This window comes from Homalodisca vitripennis, unplaced genomic scaffold, assembly GCF_021130785.1.
Source record: "Homalodisca vitripennis isolate AUS2020 unplaced genomic scaffold, UT_GWSS_2.1 ScUCBcl_2785;HRSCAF=7874, whole genome shotgun sequence".
NCBI lineage: Eukaryota > Metazoa > Arthropoda > Insecta > Hemiptera > Cicadellidae > Homalodisca > Homalodisca vitripennis.
Window position 1 is genome coordinate 1 of NW_025778893.1, and position 21,576 is coordinate 21,576.

General features: G+C 34.7%; 1 protein-coding gene across 1 annotated transcript; it reads left to right on the forward strand.

Moving 5' to 3' along the window:
- The first annotated feature begins 20,272 nt into the window (after window positions 1–20,272).
- On the forward strand, window positions 20,273–21,556 carry LOC124372230. Its single transcript, XM_046830605.1, has one exon. The coding sequence runs from the start codon at window positions 20,273–20,275 to the stop codon at window positions 21,554–21,556; it is 1,284 nt and encodes a 427-aa protein (XP_046686561.1).
- The last annotated feature ends 20 nt before the right edge of the window (window positions 21,557–21,576 follow it).

Consider the following 21,576-nt stretch of genomic DNA (forward strand, 5'->3'; position numbering starts at 1 on the left):
TGCATGGTAAAAAAAGCCTGAATAACATAGTAAGTAAAAAAATATAAAAAATATGTAAGAGTAAGGAGTGCTATATGTAGATGTAGGCCGATAATAGGATACCTTACACACACATTGTGAGGACAGAAACCATGAAAGTCAGCAAGAGAGCTGGGGTATTCTGTGTATTTAGCTGTACTAATTTTAGTAAAGTTCTTTGCGATTTTAAATATTATCCAAGTACGTAATTCTTAATTAATATTTTCCACTCTTATACCTAATAAAGCGTTATGAATCAATTTATTGTATATGGAGTAATTTATATTTTTCATTTACTACAAAAAAGGAATAAATAGAGCAACTTTAAACTTTAAATGAACAACAAACTAAACTGTGCAAACGTATCCGCACTGTTTTCACAGGAAAGTTAAGCTAAGGCTACTCTATGGCCAGGTTTAATGGACAAGTTCAGGTCGGCGTCCCCCTGCCCTAACAAGGTTTGGTTCAGGATTTGTTATCATAACATTGTGCGTGTGCTCACTGTCTCTCAATGTGTTCAACACGCTGTAACATTACCATTGGGTTTACTCTGTAAAATAGAATAATAACCAAAATTATAAAATTCCCCATCATTAAAACATTAGTTGTAAAGTAATGTAATATCCTGAGATCCCCATAATAAATATATCTTAGATTTATTTGAAATCCTTTCTTTAAACTTTTGTATTTCAAAGTCAATTAGGCCCCGTACTAAGCTATACGGTAAGAGCGACGCGCCGAGAAGGGCGACGGACGCTCCTGTCGGCGGCAAAATGTGTGTTTACACTGGGCGGCGCGACAAGGCGGCACGTCATGAGCACATGGTTGTTACAAAAATATTTCCTCATACTTTGTGCACCGGAAAGGTGTAATGCAGCACCGGTAGCTTGGGTCGACATTGGAAAAGCTTGTTTATATAAACATTAGAGATTAATGTGATTTCTTGTATAATTAATGTCAATTCCTGAAGTTTAAACTCAAGTATTTGCTGTAAATATGTCACATTTTAGTTTTTAGCCACTTTTATTTCAGTATGATTACAAAGTGCCTAAGTTTCTCAGTGAAGTTATTGGAAAGAACTATAAATTTATCTTACAGAAATATTTGCAAAAGTGTAAATCAATTGCTATCTTAAACATATTTTAGTATTATTTTATTTTATTACTACCTTGTCAGTCATAACTATTTATAACAGTTGAGTCTATGGATTTGAATCCGAGATTTCAATGCCCAAGAGACTACTAATACACACACCCCCTTAATCACAGCATGTTAACTAATTATTTGAATCCGGGAACTATAAAATTGAATTATCAAAGTATTCAAAATCAAACAATGCAATTTTTTAACTATTTCTTAGAGTTTTATCGAGCTAGAATGTCTTACTTATCTTGATTATGTGGAAGAAAATAGTTTTGAGAGAGAGGCTGAACGCGCTTTGTGAGCGATGACCACTTAGTGGTTTATTGGTTTGAAGGATGGAAGCCTAATGTTTGATGCTAATCCAAAGGAAATTTAATTCGAGCAATGCCATTATTTTACGTTATATTATATTGCTGTAATTTATTTGCCCACACTAATGATATCCTTTTTAAAACCGTCGTTTAAAATTATGTACAGTTAAAATTTATATAGATTAGTTGCTTAAAAATATTAATCGTTGAATTTTATAATATTCTATTCAATGAAATAAAGCATAACTTATCGTATATTTAAGAACTATGTAAAAGCTGTACATTACAACAAAATGAAACTAATGGACAAATTTAATTCAAATACAAACGCAGTCAAGAGCGCGGAGGCTTGACAAGATTGTATAACTAAGTTATGTGGAGAGAATCACAGCTACTCTGTGACACTGATTGGCTGGAGGACTGGTGATTGCAAAACCACAATCACAACTTCTGATTTCTGACTGACGCTGAGGGAAAATTCACAAGTGGAAGTGTCTTGTTTGCCTCGTCTTACTATCTATTAAAGGTAATCAAAGATTTAAAAGAGCTTCTATTAACTTTTATAAACTACCTCACTTGAGTTACGTATTCTCTAACAGTTAGTTATACAATACTGTAAAAAATATAGGACAGGAAGGTAGGAGTACAAGCAAGAACCCACGAGGAGGAATAATGGGCAATGTCACACATGTGTCGATTTGGAAAAAAGGAAGACTAATTCTGTTCCGGCATATTGCAGTAAAAAGTCAGGGGAGGCGGTGGAACAATACTTCCTCACATTTAGGCATTACCAAGCCTTTAAGGAATCCACATCGACTCCAACATCCCCCGTTGTAAAACTGGACCTATCAACCAGTCCTTCGTACTACAATATCTCGACATTTGTGGGGAATATTGTGCCTACCCCTTGGGTATCACAGTAATCTGATTTTGCTATACCCAGTTTAGGTTTGTACTAGCAGGTATAACCCAACCAGAAAGAACCTCTAAGATAATATTCAGTTCCATGGGAGAACAGCGATGTTATTGAAATCATGTTTTAAATAAAAATCCATACGTGTACCATCAAAGAGTTGACTTTCTATCTAGGTAGAATTGTCATTAAAAAACATTCAAGTCACTTGAAAACTATATTTGCTAATTAGGAATTGCCAAATCGAACGCCACTGCGCTAGAATTCTCGAATGGAGCTGGTAGAAATACATCACAATATGTCTATGTAATAGCAATATTATCAGTGCCAGGACTTCCTAACATTATATTTGTAAATGTTTTGGTGTAATATAATGGAGAGCAGGACCTGAGAACCTATTCTAGTCCTTAACGGGAATTAACGACTCGCAAGTAATCCTTTTTGTTTGCTCAATTAACTCCTTGGACGTTGGTTTCGGCATTTCGAAGTTTAGTACATTTATACATTTGTATTTAGAAATAGCTTTTCATCCTGATGAATCCAATGTTTATGGCAGGCTCTGTTCTTCTCATAACTGTCCGTCCACTTGTGTCAGATTTGTAGTTTAGGTATTCACAAGGCTATATTCTTATTTTCCAATACAGCCTCATGAATTGAAATCCTAATACAAGTATGATGATATAATATACATAGTTAATTATTTCTAAGAACTATGATATATCTGTATTTTAAAAGTTACATTTGTTTGTTCAAAATGTGAGTGTGTATGTTGATTACCCAGTATACGCCTATAAATCAGTTATTTATTCTTAGTTAGATAAGGAACTTACAATGTATGACAATGAGACGTTTCTACTACTGCACACTACTGTAACTACTCTTATTATTGATAATAATGTAATATTTCGTCTAATATGTTTTTAACTAACAAAAGCTCGTTGATCGTTACAAGGGGTTTCTGAGCTGGCACTCGGAAACGCTGTGATGAAAAAATTGTGACAAGTTTCCGCGAAATGAGAGTGTTGAAGTCACGAACAGCTGACATGGCCAAGGCGACAATTTACGACTGTGACAGGCTACTTTATGGTGCGGTCTAAGGTCGACTAAGTCGGGCCTTTCTGTACTAAAATATCTTCTTATACTCCCTCAACGGGAAATTATATAATCTTCATGAGGGATCTACTTAAGAAAATAAATAGAAATTGTCATCACCAAAAATGTATGCAGGGATAAAATACCAGTTTCTTTTGTGCTGCAATCAAAAGAGATTATATCATTGACGATATCTATATCATTGTAAGTTGCACACATTTTTCTGTAACTTTATAAACTTTTGAGAGGACTAAAGCAGTAACTGGATGATGATCATATTGTTATACTGTTTTTAAAACTGAGATCTATGAATTCCATGGTTCCTTGTAGGCAAACTCTTAAAATATCTCAAATAAACTAAAATATCTTCGTGAATGACTAATTTTTGAGCAACTCACTTGAAATAATACTCTGCTTACGATTCTTGAACAAAGACAGGAACAAACGTAATGAAAGAAAAAAAAAGTATAAGTATTTTATTTTATTACTATAAGTAAATATTTATAAGTATTTTACAATACGAAGTTTTGCGATTAATTAGTTCAACGCACAACGCAAGCAAATCGTACACAGCTAGTGGCTGTATTATTTTACACCTTTTAAATTAAGTTTTCATAACTTGGAATCATTACAGATATAAAGTAATCGTATTATTAACTCTGTAGTTTTATTTTTAATGAGTATTTATTTAATTTTGTACATAAAAAAAACTATAATAACCATCGATGTTAGGAAGTATAGGAGAAATAATAGTGTATTGCTATTCGTTTCAGCCGGTATATAAACGATTATTTTACTCTGCTATAAACAATACATTTTCATAAATAGCATTTTTCTATCTCCTATCGATGGACCAGAATTAATATTATAAGACGCTGTTGTCTGCAGCTGAAATTTTTAATAGCACCTACAAGTTATTATATCTGTATTTTAAGATTTTTTAGCTGATATTGATAGTCCTTTTGTCGTAAGTTTTCATAATTTCTTTAATTAGATATTTGAAAGAAGTTTAGTCTATTTTTAACTCGTCATACTTTGCCATAGTTATACAAATATAGTTATATGTGGCTTTAAACATCAGCAATGTATAATATATACACCTTTTTCATAAAGTGTGACGTGGAGGGACTGTCATTCTACTGTTTTGCACTAAAGAACAGTGACAGAATTATCTATTTTACTCATATTAAACAGTATAGTTATAAGACTTATTTCCCTTTACTCCATGTTTCGGCCTCGAGCGCTTTTTCGAAAATTATATCCTTTCGGGCAATGGAAAGCGGTGGAAGAAAATAAATTGTGTTAGGATTATTTAGAGGCAATTCGATATAAAATACTATAACGTCTACATTATCACAAAAATGGTCTATAATAAAATTAATTAGCACTTAATAAACTAGGTCTGATGTGTAGTAAAACGTATGATGATTATAACAGAGTGCATTTTGTAAATTTTCCAGTCAATTAATAAAATGTCTGGTTTTGTAGATCACACTCCTACACGCTATCATAGCAGTGTTGCATAGCGTTCATTATTCATTAATCACTAAACAATTAAATACACGAAAATCAAAGTATGAACTGGTGAGTTTGAATTTGCATTTTTCTACCTTAATTATTGAAAGAAAACTAAGAATATAATGTTCAAAATAAAACAAATAGGTAAACCTTAATGAACCAATTCACCATCTCAATAATATTGTATCAAATCAGATTGAGCACTTAAGCAAAATTAAATTTTTTTTTTATATTGTACTCAAATTCACTATGCAAGCTGCATGTAAATTAAAGGAAAGTTTAAGTAATGTCTTACCAATCGAAGTTAGGGCTGAGAAGCCCTCTCCAACGCTTGACCTAGGGGCCAAAGGCTCCAAACAGGAATCCTTCTAAAGACAGGATCACTTAGCGGCCTCCCAACCAAGCAGCAGCCAAGCTCAATGTTGCTTGATTTGTTTATCTCGTGATAACCACTGTACCCACTACACTGCGCCATTAGCATTGACAAGGCTGTTGTACATAAAAATAATGAAACATGTATAATGTTGTACCGTTATTACAGCACATATTTTGTAATTTATATGGAGCTAATACTTTATAAAATTAAACAACTTTTCGGAAATACTTGGTTTATTCCGAAATTCAAGTTCACCCAAAAGTTTACAAAGTTTACAAACTTTTGATTCCATTTTATTCAAAAATCACTCAATCAATCAAATCTAATTAAGAGTCTGATCAAAAGGTACTGAAATTAAAATTAAACTAAAAATGTATACTTCTCCAAAAATGGTTTAAAATTAACAAAACAAAATAAAAGTTCTCTTCTCAAAATACTCAAAATTAATATAACACAAAACTTGATATTTACTTTATCACCAAAATTTAATTCACAAAACTTCAAAAATTTGAATTAAATTTTCAGACTCTGAAAGATGGGAAAACTTTAGAAATTTTTAATACAGTATTATAAAATAAAAGATATTAACTATACGCTGGTACGGGACTTACTACTTTGAAGATTACGGAGGCAGATCGCAAAATAAAACGCACTAACAATGTTTAAATACTTCAAATTGACTTTACCCACGAAAAATAAATTACTCTAAATCCCAACTATTGGGTTAGAGAAAGAACTTCAGCTACTAACTCGACCGCTACACGTACTCCTCAATCGCCAAGACTAGACTGACCGCTCCTCCAGCGAGCCGGGAGGAACGCATCACCCGATACGTCACTGACCGATCAGCTGATTGCCGGTCCAACTGAACAAACAATGTCCCCGCACCGCGTCTAGTTAATAAAAGCCTACTTCCTACCGCGATTCAGCATAAATGAATTTGAACTATGGTACATATTTTCCCTAGCCCGAAGCTGCAATCACGGTAGGAACCTAAACCTTTAAACACTCATCCCGGACTAAGTACAATAATATCCCTCCACATGCACACTTTTAACTAACAATTCTTTTGTACTTATCACTACGTGGAGGCTGTTGATGTGTAGTCCGAGGGGTGATGTGGTAGGAGTGTCCGACGTCCAGTGTGGCTCCCCAGGTAGCCATCGCAGAGGGATGTGGTGGGTGAGGAGTCGAGGCAGGTAGCTTCTCCAATGATTGTGCGGCGGTGCAGTGCGGCGCCCTCGTTGATCTCGTGGTTGGCTGGCTCTGGTTCGCTAATAGCACTGCTACCTGCTCCTCCAATCTAATAACAATTTCAGCCAGCGAGGCATTGAGCTCTTGGAGGACATTCCTTTTACAAAATATTCCCTCCGTATAATTGTATGGCTGTTAGTCTTTCACGGTGTTCTTATTGTACGCCTGCGCCAGTGTCACGAATGTAAACCATTACCAGATGTTGTTAATTACACATACAATCAATTTACAGGGATTACAATGGCACAATAATCAATTGTTTACACACAATAAACCTCATATAGTGATAAAAAAACAATATTACCCTGTCCCTTCTACATTTGAAGGAACAGGGAAGAAATATCACTATTAATAACAACTCATTGTATACCAAAAAATATTACCCTGTCCTTCTCTATTGGAAGGAACAGGGGACAACAACACCACAACATTACCAAAATTACCCTGTCCTTCTACATTTGAAGGAACAGGGAAGAAATATATCTCATGATATATCACGATACCTCTGTGTATTAATTTCATACACCATTAATGCCGTTCATTGTCCCTCCTGAAAATTACATGGTTTACAACAACACTCCTATCACACACTTACACAGGCATTTTATATTATGACTTCTCATCTTAGCCATACAATTTCTGAAAATAAAAACGTCGTCACATCACCCTTTCATATTCCAATATTTATTTGTATTATTATAATAAACTACTGGACTCTCATACTTAACTTGTTTTTTTGTTTTGGGCCAAATTAATACATAATTATATAATCAATTCTTGAAGTTAATTTAGAAATAAATTATATTGTCATTTTATTGTTTTTAGACCCATCTTTCAATTCCTTTTCAACAATATAATTGTCCTGAAAATAAAACATACTGACCTTTGCGCGGGGGAGTTAATGTTTATTGACTTCTAAAATTTCACATTTTGTATTTAAATTTTAATTTAGAAATATGCACCTTTAAAGAAAAAAACAACCTATCTTTATTTTAAAACAAAAAAAAACACATTTTGACCAGGATCAATATTTCCTTGTTATTTTCTGATAAGCATTTAACATGAAAATATTCAATCATATTGCCCAGTCCTATCTTTACTGCCGTGTCATAAACTCTTTCACTTATCGGGCCCACTTAGTTTTCACTTATCAGAGTCACTTCGCTTTCACTTATCGGGTTCACTTGTAATTAACTTTACGATACGGACTCTACAAACAAATCCTTTTTACAAGGGGCTGGGCTATTGTGGCTTGGGCACATCCGGACCTTTTTAAAATGTACACAGGAAACTCTCAACAATATTCCTATCTCCTGCCCTCATTGTTCTTGTACCTTTCATAACCATAATTATTTTATAACCCCTTTCAGATTACAAGCCCTGTCCCTAATATTAAAATTTCAAAGTGGACCTTCACATTTTCCTAACATTCACATAGTGTCGTTTTCGAAAGTATTTCCGCCCCTAAATTTATTTCAAATATTGAAATATTTTTAATTCCTTTTTGAGCAACAAATTCACACGCGCTAGCTCCATTTTATTTTAAAACAATTTTCTTAAAATAAATCAAATATTCCAAACTCACAATATTATTCTAAGTCCTAAGTCTTACTCACTACACAAAATTATGCAGGTTTATACACACTGTTCAAGTTCATACAAGTCTTACACAAGTCTTATACCAGTTTACACACACTTTCATGAATTATACAAGTTTATACCAGTTTACAAGTTCTTTTCCTGTAAATAACCTGTTGTACAAGTTTATGCTCAAAAAGAAATAGCAGAGTGGCGCAATTTATGTACCGTTATTACAGCACATATTTTGTAATTTATATGGAGCTAATACTTTATAAATTAAACAACTTTTCGGAAATACTTGGTTTATTCCGAAATTCAAGTTCACCCAAAAGTTTACAAAGTTTACAAACTTTTGATTCAATTTTATTCAAAAATCACTCAATCAATCAAATCTAATTAAGAGTCTGATCAAAAGGTACTGAAATTAAAATTAAAACTAAAAATGTATACTTCTCCAAAAATGGTTTTTAAATTAACAAAACAAAATAAAAGTTCTCTTCTCAAAATACTCAAAATTAATATAACACAAAACTTGATATTTACTTTTATCACCAAAATTTAATTCACAAAACTTCAAAAATTTGAATTAAATTTTCAGACTCTGAAAGATGGGAAAACTTTAGAAATTTTTAATACAGTATTATAAAATAAAAGATATTAACTATACGCTGGTACGGGACTTACTACTTTGAAGATTACGGAGGCAGATCGCAAAATAAAACGCACTAAAAATTTTAAATACTTCAAATTGACTTTACCCACGAAAAATAAATTACTCTAAATCCCAACTATTGGGTTAGAGAAAGAACTTCAGCTACTAACTCGACCGCTACACGTACTCCTCAATCGCCAAGACTAGACTGACCGCTCCTCCAGCGAAGCCGGGAGGAACGCATCACCCGATACGTCACTGACCGATCAGCTGATTGCCGGTCCAACTGAAACAAACAATGTCCCCGCACCGCGTCTAGTTAATAAAAGCCTACTTCCTACCGCGATTCAGCATAAATGAATTTGAACTATGGTACAATGTTACTGCAAATAGTATTTTCTTTCGGGAATTTGACTCCAACGTTTACTTTTTACATATAAGCATTCTTAAGAAGGATTTAAAGCTGGGTTATTTCATGTAACGCTAGGATCAGTGTTTAAAAAGAAGTTTGAAAACTGTTGTTGTTAACTCTGGTTATATCTAATAAACACAATAAACAATACTTTATTACATATTGGGAAATTGCTCACTTAGACGAGAAAAGGACAGACATTGATCACGCGTTCCCAAGCTGGTTTTGTTTAAATGTTTAATTTATACGTGCTGAAATCATTGTTAAGGTCCTCTAATTTGCTTTAAATCCAGATATATGAAAATTTGTGTGAACCAAAAATTGGCATGAGGTACATGGTTTTAATAATGGTCAAAAGGCCTTAGCTGTACAATGCAGGTTCCACAATCTAATTTACTGATAATTTCCACAACTTTATATTAGTAAGATTTTGTAACTTCGAAGATAAGTATTTTGGATAATATTTTTATCTTTATGTAAAAAAGGCAAATCTCTCACTAAATAAATTGCACAAATACCCGCACATGTTGAAACTGGGTTGCACTACCTAGAAGATCTTACTTTAAATTTGTATTTCCAAAGTCCTAAAAAGTTTAAATTTGACACGCACGTTCCTCACGACTTCAATATAAAACAAAATCATTTTCAAAAATATCAATCATAATGGTTAAAACCCTTAGAAGAATTATATATATATATATATATATATATATATATATATATATATATATATATATATCTGTTTTCAACTTCCAGATGGCCTAGAAGGATAAAATTTGAAAAACGTGTGGATTATTTTCTTGATAAAAAAGAAAACCTTTTTAAGAAAATCCACCACCACCCAAATGGGCTGTAATTGGATTGCAATCTCTTGCAAAAATATTACTTTTCTGAATGTTTTTTAGGTAGTACTTTTTGGACTAAAGTACACTTTCTGGACAAGATGTTCTTACTTTCTTCATCTAATGAGTTTTCGAAAACTCTAATAAGGCCCTAGAAATACCTTAGCCTTATTTAGAATACAACGTTTAGAGGCAGACACATTATTACCTAGGAATAATTTTGAGGCATATGTATGTATATGTATTTATTGTATATATGTATGTATATATTTATAACCAGGACAACATGGCAAACTCTCATAAGTCGTTTGAAATTTAATTCACTTAAACCTGATACGCTTCATCACACGCTAAACCTTAAATGAAACCCAGTGGTAATTGTGTTAGGCTTTAGATTATTTTATCAATGAACACTGAACAGATATGTACCCTAAACATGTGTACTTCCGATTCAACTTATAATAAGATTCCAACTTACTACTTAATAGGTGTTTCATCAGCGACCATCACTTTTTTTCAGGAGTGTTTATTTAACCATGTCAACGTCCCTGTTATTCAATATGAAATCGCGTCAAAGCCATGAGAAAACAGTAGTTCATTTACTCTCAAAGCCATCAACAATTATATACAGAAGGGGATGTAATTATTTGGTACTTTGGGATTATACCGACCACACCGAGACATGAATCGTTATTTGACATTTTGCTTCTACTGATTACTAGATTAGCGTAGAACAATATTTCGTCAATATAAAACAGGAAATGTCTTATCGCAAACCCCTCCCCATCCTCAGACAGAGGTCAAAGTCAAGCGATCTAGTAGATAACGTGATTGCAGAGTCTCGCCGCCCGTTCAGCTGGTGCGTTGCTTTGTTGTTTTACCCCTACTTTTCTCCAAACACAAAAATTTAAAAAAAAACAAAAATTACCAAACTAAAACTAAACTCTTTATTGGAAAAAACACATAAAACTTGTTTTTTATTCTTGATCACACTCCGTCACCCAAAATGCGAGTGCCCTCCGGCCATCAGCGCGGGCTTCGGCAGCACCTTTGGTGCAGAAAAACATCCCTCGAGATAGTACCTATCAGTAAAATATCAAATTCTAGAGGGGCTGATCAGAAATATAAATTGAATTGTAATGGAAAAGGCAATTATGTACCGTGCAAAAAACTTAAATAATCATGTGATGCCGCGCGGCCTGGTGTAATCGGGATTCTCGAGAAAGATAATATAACAGCGACAACAATGCCGATCACAATACCTGGAAATGCTTGTTGTTTTATGGAATGTTAGTTATGTTACTCAACTACTTATAACGTTCTAAGTTCATTGAAAAAAGTTTAAGCGATGGGGGGCATATAACGGAATCTGACCCCATTAACAATAATTGATAATTGTTGTAATTTTGTAATTAAAGAGTTGTTTTTTCGTTCTATCATGTTTGTTTCTATAAATTTATATTTTTGTGTTCTTCATACTGGTGTGGTCGGTATAATCCCAATGTACCAATTATTTTGATAACATTTGGTTGATCAGATTTAGAAACCTGAATTTAATTTCCTTTAACTACCAAAGAGATAATTAGCGTACAATTATTTAGTAGTAACTCTCAAAGCCATCAACAATATTCAACAGAAGGTGATGTATCTATCTTGGTCACAATTGATTCAACGGTTTTAGATACTTTAATTTAATTTCTTTTAGCTACCAAAGAGGTAATCAGTTTGTACATTTAGTATTTAGTACATTTACGTGAAGTAAAATATATAATTAAATAACTTAAAAAAAATAAGAGTTTTCAGATTTCAATTATGCAATTCTAAATTATTAATAAGATAAGAGTTCTAAACATAACTTTAAAAGTTAATTTGCAAAATGTTTATTTCCGGTAAGGAAAAGAGTAGCAGCAAAGTAATTTACTATGCAACAAAACGTTAGGTTTTATTCAGTAAGATTTGATACTATTTTATTGCTGTAAATATAATATTAAGGTAGTTTCAACTGTAAATAATATTGTACAATTTAACTGCGCAAAATTCACATTCATTTTATCATAATGTATACCATTACGGAATTTGCATCTTAGTAGGTTATATATTGGCATGAGAAGTTAATAATACATTTGATGATCAAACATTAATTTTTAGCTTATTGCCCTCAAAGAGGTACATATATCCAAACTCAAATAATCTAGTTATAGATTAAAATATTGTGACGATAGTTCCTAATTTATCTACTTATGAATTTATAACCCCTGGCAAGGCTTAGTGCAATCTTTAATGAACTAGTGTTAAATAAAGCGTTATTATTACTGGTGGGTTATAATAGTTTCTTAAAAATAGAATTTTATAATTCATGATCTTGATTTTCCATCTAGATGTAATAAAGGCAATTCAAAAGAAAATGGTTCAACAAGTAATATACCTATACAAGGAACCACCAAAGAGTGCAGTTGGCGGCGACCAATAGAATGGACTGGCCTGCGCGACGTTGCCACACAACTGCCGCTGCCGCCCGGCACGGCTGGCGCATTGTGGCTGATAAACCGCTGCGCTGTCACAACTAACACTGACACTGAACATTTTAAAACTTATCAGTATAATTGAAAAACAATATTTAAAATGCGTTGACAGTTTGCTATATTATATTTAAATTACTTGTATAGTTTATTAATGTTATTACAAACGAACTATCGATTAAAACAAACAAATCGTCCCGTTAGTTAGTCAGAGTAAAGTACTTGCTTATTTCCATACAACTTTTCAGTGATTTTAAACGATTACTAAACACACACAAAAATTAATATACATGTTGCTTATATTGGACACTGCATGACGTGTTCCTTGATTAAAAATAATTAAAACAATATAACAAGATAATCAATTTTAAAATTATCGAACAATTATATTTTTAAATTATGAAATAATCAAATTTTCCACTAAATAATTTTTAGGCCTACTATTTTAAAATGAAATACGTTAAAAAGCATGATTGACTTAATAATATTCTTACCTTTGCACTTGTATATTATTTATTCGCTCTCAGGCGGCAACATCGTAGCCAAAACCTCGGAGTCTTCTTCATTTTCACTTTCTGCCTCACTGCTACTCGTGTCAGAATATTGTCTGCTAAGTTTATAATTAATTGATCTACAACACTTGTGCGGATACATTCCTTTTCAAAATCAGCTTGCTGCAAGGCTTCTGCGTGCTGAACTCTTGATTGCCAGTCTTCTTTAGTCACTTTGTCCAGAGCATCATGAACAAATTTCTCAACGTCGGTTATTTTAAATGTCTTATTATTACGTGCTACCTCTCCCTTCACTTGAGCCCATACCATTTCAATGGGATTGTACTGGCAGTGATAAGGAGGGAGCCTGACAACTGTATGTCCCATTTCATTGGCTAATACGTCGAGTTCATAAGTTTTTTGTTGGGTTTTATATGGGAGAACCCTCATTATAAGTTCTGGTTTTTTATTTTAAAGATTTTAATCCTACGATCTTCGTATATGAGTAATATAATACAATAATTTATTTCAATCCATTTAACCTCAACATGGAAATAAGCTACAGAGATGTACTTTTTTTTAAAATGACCGTAAAATTACATTTTGTAATACGTAGTTAATTAATTCAAGACAGCTCTAACATTTCTTTCGAGCGTAACGGTTAAGTATTTTAAGAATGCTGGACTCGCGCGGCTTGTGGTTACAGCGGGGAACAAGTTTTGGCAACGTCGCTCAGCTCTCGTTGGCCGCTCCAAGGTTACGGGCAAAATAGGCTCCTCCCTTAACTGCACTCTCTTGTGGTTTTTTCGTATAAATATTTAATGGTTTTTACTTTTTCTGAAAGTAGACAAACATATAGTTGAGTATTTATAAAATATATATATATATATATATATATATATATATATATATATATATATATATATATATATATATATATATATGTATATAAATATTTATAAAAATTTATAAAATTTGTGTACTAACATTTACCTGCATTTGGTCTATAGAGCACCATTTCCAAAGCAATAAAAAATCATAATGTATGAAATTTAGTATTAAATAACAATTTTGTTGTTAAATAATTTCATGAATGTCATCAGAAAAGCATAGATATTTTTTTTTTTACATTTTAGTCCTAATATAATAATAAATAATATTCATATAACATGACATTGTGGTGTGAGTGTGTGTGTGTGTGTGTGTGTGTGTGTGTGTGTGTGTGTGTGTGTGTGTGTGTGTGTGTGTGTGTGTGTGTGTGTGTGTGTGTGTGTGTGTGTGTGTGTGTGTGTGTGTGTGTGTGTGTGTGTGTGTGTGTGTGTGTGTGTGTGTGTGTGTGTGTGTGTGTGTGTGTGTGTGTGTGTGTGTGTGTGAATTACTGTTCGTTAGTCTAGGTAAAACTCGAGAACGGCTGGACCGATTTTGATAATTTTGTACCTTATAGAAAACATATAGTATCCGAATGTGAATTCAACGACAGCTATGACGATCCATCATGGAATCCAGATGTCCAACAAGAAAATGCAGTAGAAAAAGTTCAAACAAATATTAAAACAAACTATGTAAGAAAACTTAAAATTGTGTATGCATATAACATCGAAGCCATAAGTGTAAGATAAAAGAGAAATTATGAATTATGAAAATGGTTCTGAGTACATGATAATCGCAATGCAGTATCTAGACAAAAAAACGAGGACAGGAGATAACCAACAGCTGACTGCTTTGTTGAAAACTTTGATCAAGGGATCAAATCGACGCCACGATATACATTTGGTTTTTGTAGCTTTCCTTTAAGAGATGAAATCCCAAACGAATACCAACTAACGGATGTTGTGATGATCAAAACAAAACATTTTTTCTCCTGAGTTCAAAGATACCAATTGTCAAGATAGACGTCTTAAATCATGTATCTTCTTGTTTCAATTGCGGTGTGCATTGCCTAAGAAAAACAAGTCCATTATGCTGCTGTTTTCAACCTTATATGGTAAACAAGATGCTGTAAAAATAAACCTTAAGTGGAAATGACGTATAACGCAACCACATTAGCTGTTTACAGCCTCGACCAAATATGTCTTACTATGAGTCATAGCAAGAAAGCTGAAAGATGGACAATAGCATTCTTTTATAACATTTTGAATATTGCATGGATTAATAGTATTGTTCTCTACTGCCACAACTACATCCAAAGAAAAAAGATGAATAATTGTATTAACCATACTAGAAGTTATGCTCTTTGCTCCATGAGCAGATTTGTCATGAATGAAAAAATATTAGACTTCGAAAGAGCACAATCTGAAAGTCCTTTGTAGGTAACATTGACATCTGTTCTTCAAGTATAAAAAAACGAGACGAGAATTTGTTCAACAAGAAAAAGTGACCGACGAAATATTGCAGTAAGTGTTGGTACAGCAAAGATAGGTTTACTACAACGTACTGTGAGCTCTGCAATAAAACGTTTGTGGGGTGAACCAGATCAAGTGATGACGTGATTGTTCTTATGTCATTTCCACTCTTTTACAGAAATGAATCAGCCTTTATCAACAAAATTAAGTTCAGAAAGATTTAAAAAATGTGATTAGACATTTGTGTACACATGCATATTTAAAAATTAATGTATAGCCACTATTAACGTTTTTGTCAATGTTTGACACATTTTTTTTACGATTTTCAATAACACATCCTTGTGTGAGTCATTTTTACGCAAGTCTACCAATAAAGAGCTTTCAACATAGTCTAGCATTCTAGGAGTAACATAAAATATTACTTATGTATGTTCAGTAATTTGTGGAAATAAATGTGATTTTGATTTGGTTTAGTTTTCTTAGTAAAACTACCAGTTTATCAGTTGTCTAATATTTTTTATGTATAAATAGTAAGTAAATGGTTTTAAATTTCAATATTTAGTACAACACAATTTATGGTTTGCTCCGAGTTTGAGAGGGGCGCGCTTCCGAGACCTCCTGTCTTTTTCGCTAACTCGGGACACTATCTTTGAAATAGTTCAGGGCAAAATCAATACATGGTGAGTTGTTTGTGACCCTTGAACCTACCTTTTCTGTCTCTCCGCCGTCCAGGAGTGTCCCGTAGACGCCCGATCAGTTAGTGTATCACTTACTGTTAGAGGAGATATGGTCCGTTCGCAGTCATTTCAAAATCTCGCACTTTATTCTCTTGCGGGCGAATCTGTGCCGTCTTGGGTTCCAATACCCTCTTTTCTCATACTCATTAGTCAGTGTATTGTGTATCGTTGGAGGATATATGGTATGGTCGCAGTCACTCCAAAGCCTCGCACTTTGTTCTTGTTGTAGTCTCGTATTGGAACTCACCGCGTTTGTCTCTCTTTTGCAAGGTAGTACCGTCTTGGATTTTAATACCCTCTTCCTCGTACTCGTTGTTCAGTGTATTGTGTATCGGTGGAGGAGATATGGTATGGCCGCAGTCACCCCAAAGTCTCGCACTTTGTTCTTGTTGTAGTCTCGTGTTGGAGCTCGCAACTGTCTCTCTTGGATAAAGTAGTGCCGTCTTGGACTTTGATGCCCTCTTCCTTGTACTAGTTAGTCTGTGTAACGTAGCTCTCATCGGAGGTGACCAGATCCAGCCGCGGTCGTATACCTCTTTGTTCCCTTGATGGCTCCTCTCTAAATTTGTTTCCACTCCAATGCCAGTGATGGAACCCGGAAGTGACTCATTCTTCAGTGGATTCCACTGCAACTTTGGAAGCCCTAGAGGCCCTGGAGGAGCGGGAAGCCCCCCCTGTGATGAAGCGAGGTAGGAATCAAATTCAACATCGGTGAGATGGCTTATATCCTCAAGTGCATCCTATCTATATTAAATGTCACCCATCCTCCTGTGATGTAACCGCCACAGGAGGGTGAAAGTTTGACTCACTTGGCTGGTGTGCTGAGGTCCACCTCAACACGGCGGGTGATGACCGAAGGGGGGGTGGTGTCGTGGAAGGAACAAACACTTCAACTGCTGTATAACCGATGTTTAATACAAATATAGCCGCTCACTGCCTCCAGACGCGACCACACACCTATCTAACTCGCAGATATACCCTAACCGACAAATTTGTGACGTACAGAAAACGCGAGCCCCGACCTAATGACCCGACCCGGGAAGGCGGCTCACATAGGACCCCTGGTGTGGCTCTCGCTGTCGTCTACATTCGCACCTCGAACCACACTGCCGCTGCTGTCCACTCTTTCTCCACACTCCATCCCTCCTCTCGTGGCTCCGACGATGGGAGGGGGTACCCATCGTCACACTCCCATCTTCGGATATAATTCTTTTCAATTTTAATTCTAATTTCTCTTTCTATACGTAACACCAGTTATCAGCAACTAATTAGTTATAACTAAATTAATGTAATAATAATATTTTTAATGACAAGTATTTAATGTATTAGAATTATTATATATTTGATATTTATGTTTAAGCATTACTTCAGCCAGTGTTTAACCTAATATTACATGCATTAATCTAAATCATACGGTACTTTGCTAAGTTTGAACTACAAGTAACTGTTTATTATATCAACAAGAACCACGTAAACATTTTAGTATGACATCATTGAACATAGTGAAAGTATTTAACCTGTTACTTAAAAAAAGATATTGAAGGTTCAGTATACAAAGGAAATTTAGCAGAAAGTCTGAGATGAACAATTAGAGCTCTGCTCATAAATTCCTTCATTACTTCTTCCATCCAATCTTATAGAGACTTTACTTAGAAACATTCTTCATCCATTTTGCTACAATACAATACTGTTCTAAACTACTATAACGGAATTTTTTATTATTAAAATTGGAAACATATAATGATGTATTCTAAATTATTAGTGCTAAAATATGTACAGACATTATCCCATTGACTTTCAGGTTTTAGTTCGTTATTTTCGCATTAAGAGATGGTTCTCGGTATTCTTTAAAACAGGATCGGCCATAAAAAAGGGTCAGATATATAAATCAAACTTCTTCATTCACGTTCTTCAACTAATCACGAGCAGGATGACAAGGTATTTCAGGCCTACGGTATGTGTTTGCTAGTGAGCTTTGTGCCATGTGTCTACCAGTATTATCTATTCCACATATTTAATAGAATTTTGTTTACGTAACAGCCGTTTATTGCTTTAACGGTATTAAGATATACATTAAGTATGTATCATGTGGGAGAGTAAAAAATATTTTTCTCATATGTTCATTCGTTATGTATTTGTCCGTTCTACAATAATTTTAATTAGCTAAAATATCTTTCAGCGCAAGTGAAACCAGATAATTTATATATATATATATATATATATATATATATATATATATATATATATATATATTACTACAGTTCACTAGCCCTTGTATTGATCGATCCGTTTCATTCATCGTTATTGTGACTCGGTAACGATTTCGTGCCATATTTGTCTGGGAGCCGGGAGCGAATTCGGGTTCCATAAGCAAACGGATTAGCGTTAGGCACGTTTGTTTTCGTGAGTTTGAAATGGGAGGGTACCAAAATGGTCACACACACACACACACACACACACACACACACACACACACACACACACACACACACACACACACACACACACACACAAACCGCTTGTGCACGCCTCCATAAAGAGTATGGCAGTGGCAGGGATGATGGACTAATAGTAATAATATTTTCTTATTCTCTTTCATCACATGACTCAAGTATAAAAATCACAACCCAAACAATACATAAGCAATATACCCAAACAATTATAAGGTATATATAAAGTATTATATAAAAAGTACAAAGCAGAATAAATACTATATAAAACTATTAAAAAAATTACTTGCTCAAAATTATATTACAAGATTGTCATATTAATAATTATATATAATAACCATTTTATATTGTTACAGTACAATATAGAAAAAAATCATTAATAAACTGATCGCTCACTTTTAAAAATATAGACGAAAAATATATAGGACGAAATGATTGGCCGAGGATAATAATTTTGAATTAGGAGGTGTTATAACATTTTTAAATATATTTTACTGACAATTTTAAATCCTTTCAGCTAAAATAATGTAAATAAAGGTGTATTGAAATTTCAATAATTTTGATTCTTTTTATTTCAATTTCCACCAAATTTAAGGCGTTGGCGAATAATATTTTTCTCAAGAAAAATTCCTCTACAACTTGAACAAAACCAGGTTGTGCTTATACAATGCAAACTTATCATTGAGGTCTGAAGCTGGGGATATCCCCTCCACTATTCGACAAGACGCATCTAGTGAGCGATCTTTTCCCACGATATCTCCTAACGCGGCACTGGTGACCATCAAAAATGAAGTAAGGACAATGAAAGCTGACCTATTGGCATTGGAGAAGAACTACCAGTCCCTATATTCCTTCTGTCATGACTCCCATGAAACCCTTAAAGAGAGGAATCCAGAGCAGTCTCCCACAACCAACTGCACTCTTGCTGACAAGAGTATTATGAACAAGCCTAGCGATGAACCCTCAAATAAATCTGTCTGTAATCCCCCCTGTAACGGAAGGATACGTCCCTTGGGACAAACTGTTGAAGAATTTTACCACCAACACTTAGATTTTTACATTAATTTAATAACAGTTGTAGCAGCTGATGATTCTGAAGCATTTAGACATGAAATTCTTGAACACGAAACCATCTGTAAGTCGGATAGAGTTTTCCCACATCACACCACCTGTCCCTGCCAATGGCGTTTTGCCAGCTGTCAACTCAAATCCGTCAGCAAAGTCTTTTTTAGACCCAGTAAGGAGCTCAAGGCACAGACGATAACAGATTCTCCTGAAATTTCTTACAAGACTCTCATCTCAGAGCCTAAGCTAGCTAACGGTACCATGAATCTAACCATATTCCATCAAAATGTAGACCGGATACAAAATAAAATTGAAATATTGAACCACACTCTCCTTCAGCTGAACCCAGACCTCGTAGTTATCACAGAACATGGAAACTCACCTGAACAGATCTTGAACACTAAACTGATAAATTTCTCTCTGGTGGCGGCTTATTGTAGGGAAGATCGCATGAAGGGTGGAGTTGCGATCTACAAAAAATAATAGCTTGAAGAATGAAACATCTCATCTGGAACTCGAACACCTTAGTATTCCTCTTGTTTGTGAGGTTGCTGCAATGAGGATCACGCTGAGCAACTCCAAAGTGTTGCTTATAGTGGGGATTTATCGACCTCCTTCAGGTAGTCTAGCCCACACCAGACAAGCTCTTGAGATACTAGCGGAGATCCTGGATCTACTTCCTACAAATAATAATTCGCATGTCTTACTCATTGGGGACATAAACATTAACGATCTCGAATCAACAACTGAGAGAAGCATGTTAAATGAACTCCTGGCATCTTTTTCCATGGCAAGAATACAACTTCCACCAACCAGGATCACCCCAACTTCGGCTACCTCCATCGATGCCGTTTGTACTGACTTGAACTTGGACCAAGTAACGGTACGGGTGGTTCCTACTGGAATCTCGGACCACACTGGACAGGTGTGCTCACTGCAGCTACCGATCTCTCTCAAGAAACCCACCATTGTATCCAGAAGAATCACCAATCTCACCAACTTGACCCAGTTAAAAAATCGTTTGGCTCTGGAATCTTGGGATCATGTATTAGGCTGCAGTGACACGAACGATGCATACAACAATTTCATTGCAACAGTCACACTGATCCTTGACCTTACTTGTCCTCCGAGAAAATCTAGGAGTGGGAGAAACAAAACAAGAGAAATTTTCTGCAGTGAAGAGGTCAGAGAATTGAAGAGAAGGTTCTTGGAAGCCAACAATCAATATCTTCTCAGTGGAGGTCATGGAGATAAAATAAGAGCGAACACCTTAAAAAAGTCATATGACCTAAAATTAAAAGAGCTTCGTCGCACCTTTAACTCCAACCACATCAGTACATCCGATAATAAAAGCAAGGCCATCTGGGATGTGATTAACTGCGAGCGAAACCCTAACAAAGTCCCACAAACTGAAGTAAAATCCTTGTCTGTTGACGAAGTGAACATCACGGATCCTAATGAAATTGCTTCCTGTTTTAACCAGTTTTTTGTCGATATTGCGGAAAAAACTCTTCAGTCTTCGGCTGTTGCCTCAGGTCACTCACCTCCTAATCCAACTGTCGAGGAAGTCTACAACGGCCTAGTAAGACTGAATGAGTTTACAGCTACAAACGAGGCGGAATTGATTAGGACGATCGACTCTATAAAGCAAAAACCCTCTGCTGGTTTGGACGAGATCTCTTCCAGAATGGTTAAGTTCTGCAAGGAGGAGCTTCTGGTGCCACTTGTACACATATGCAATCTCTCCTTTCAGCAGGGACGCTTCCCTTCTAAACTAAAAGTGGCTAAGGTTTTTCCTCTCCATAAACGAGGGAAACAAGAGGACATGGGCAAACTATAGGCCAATATCGTTGGTTCCAA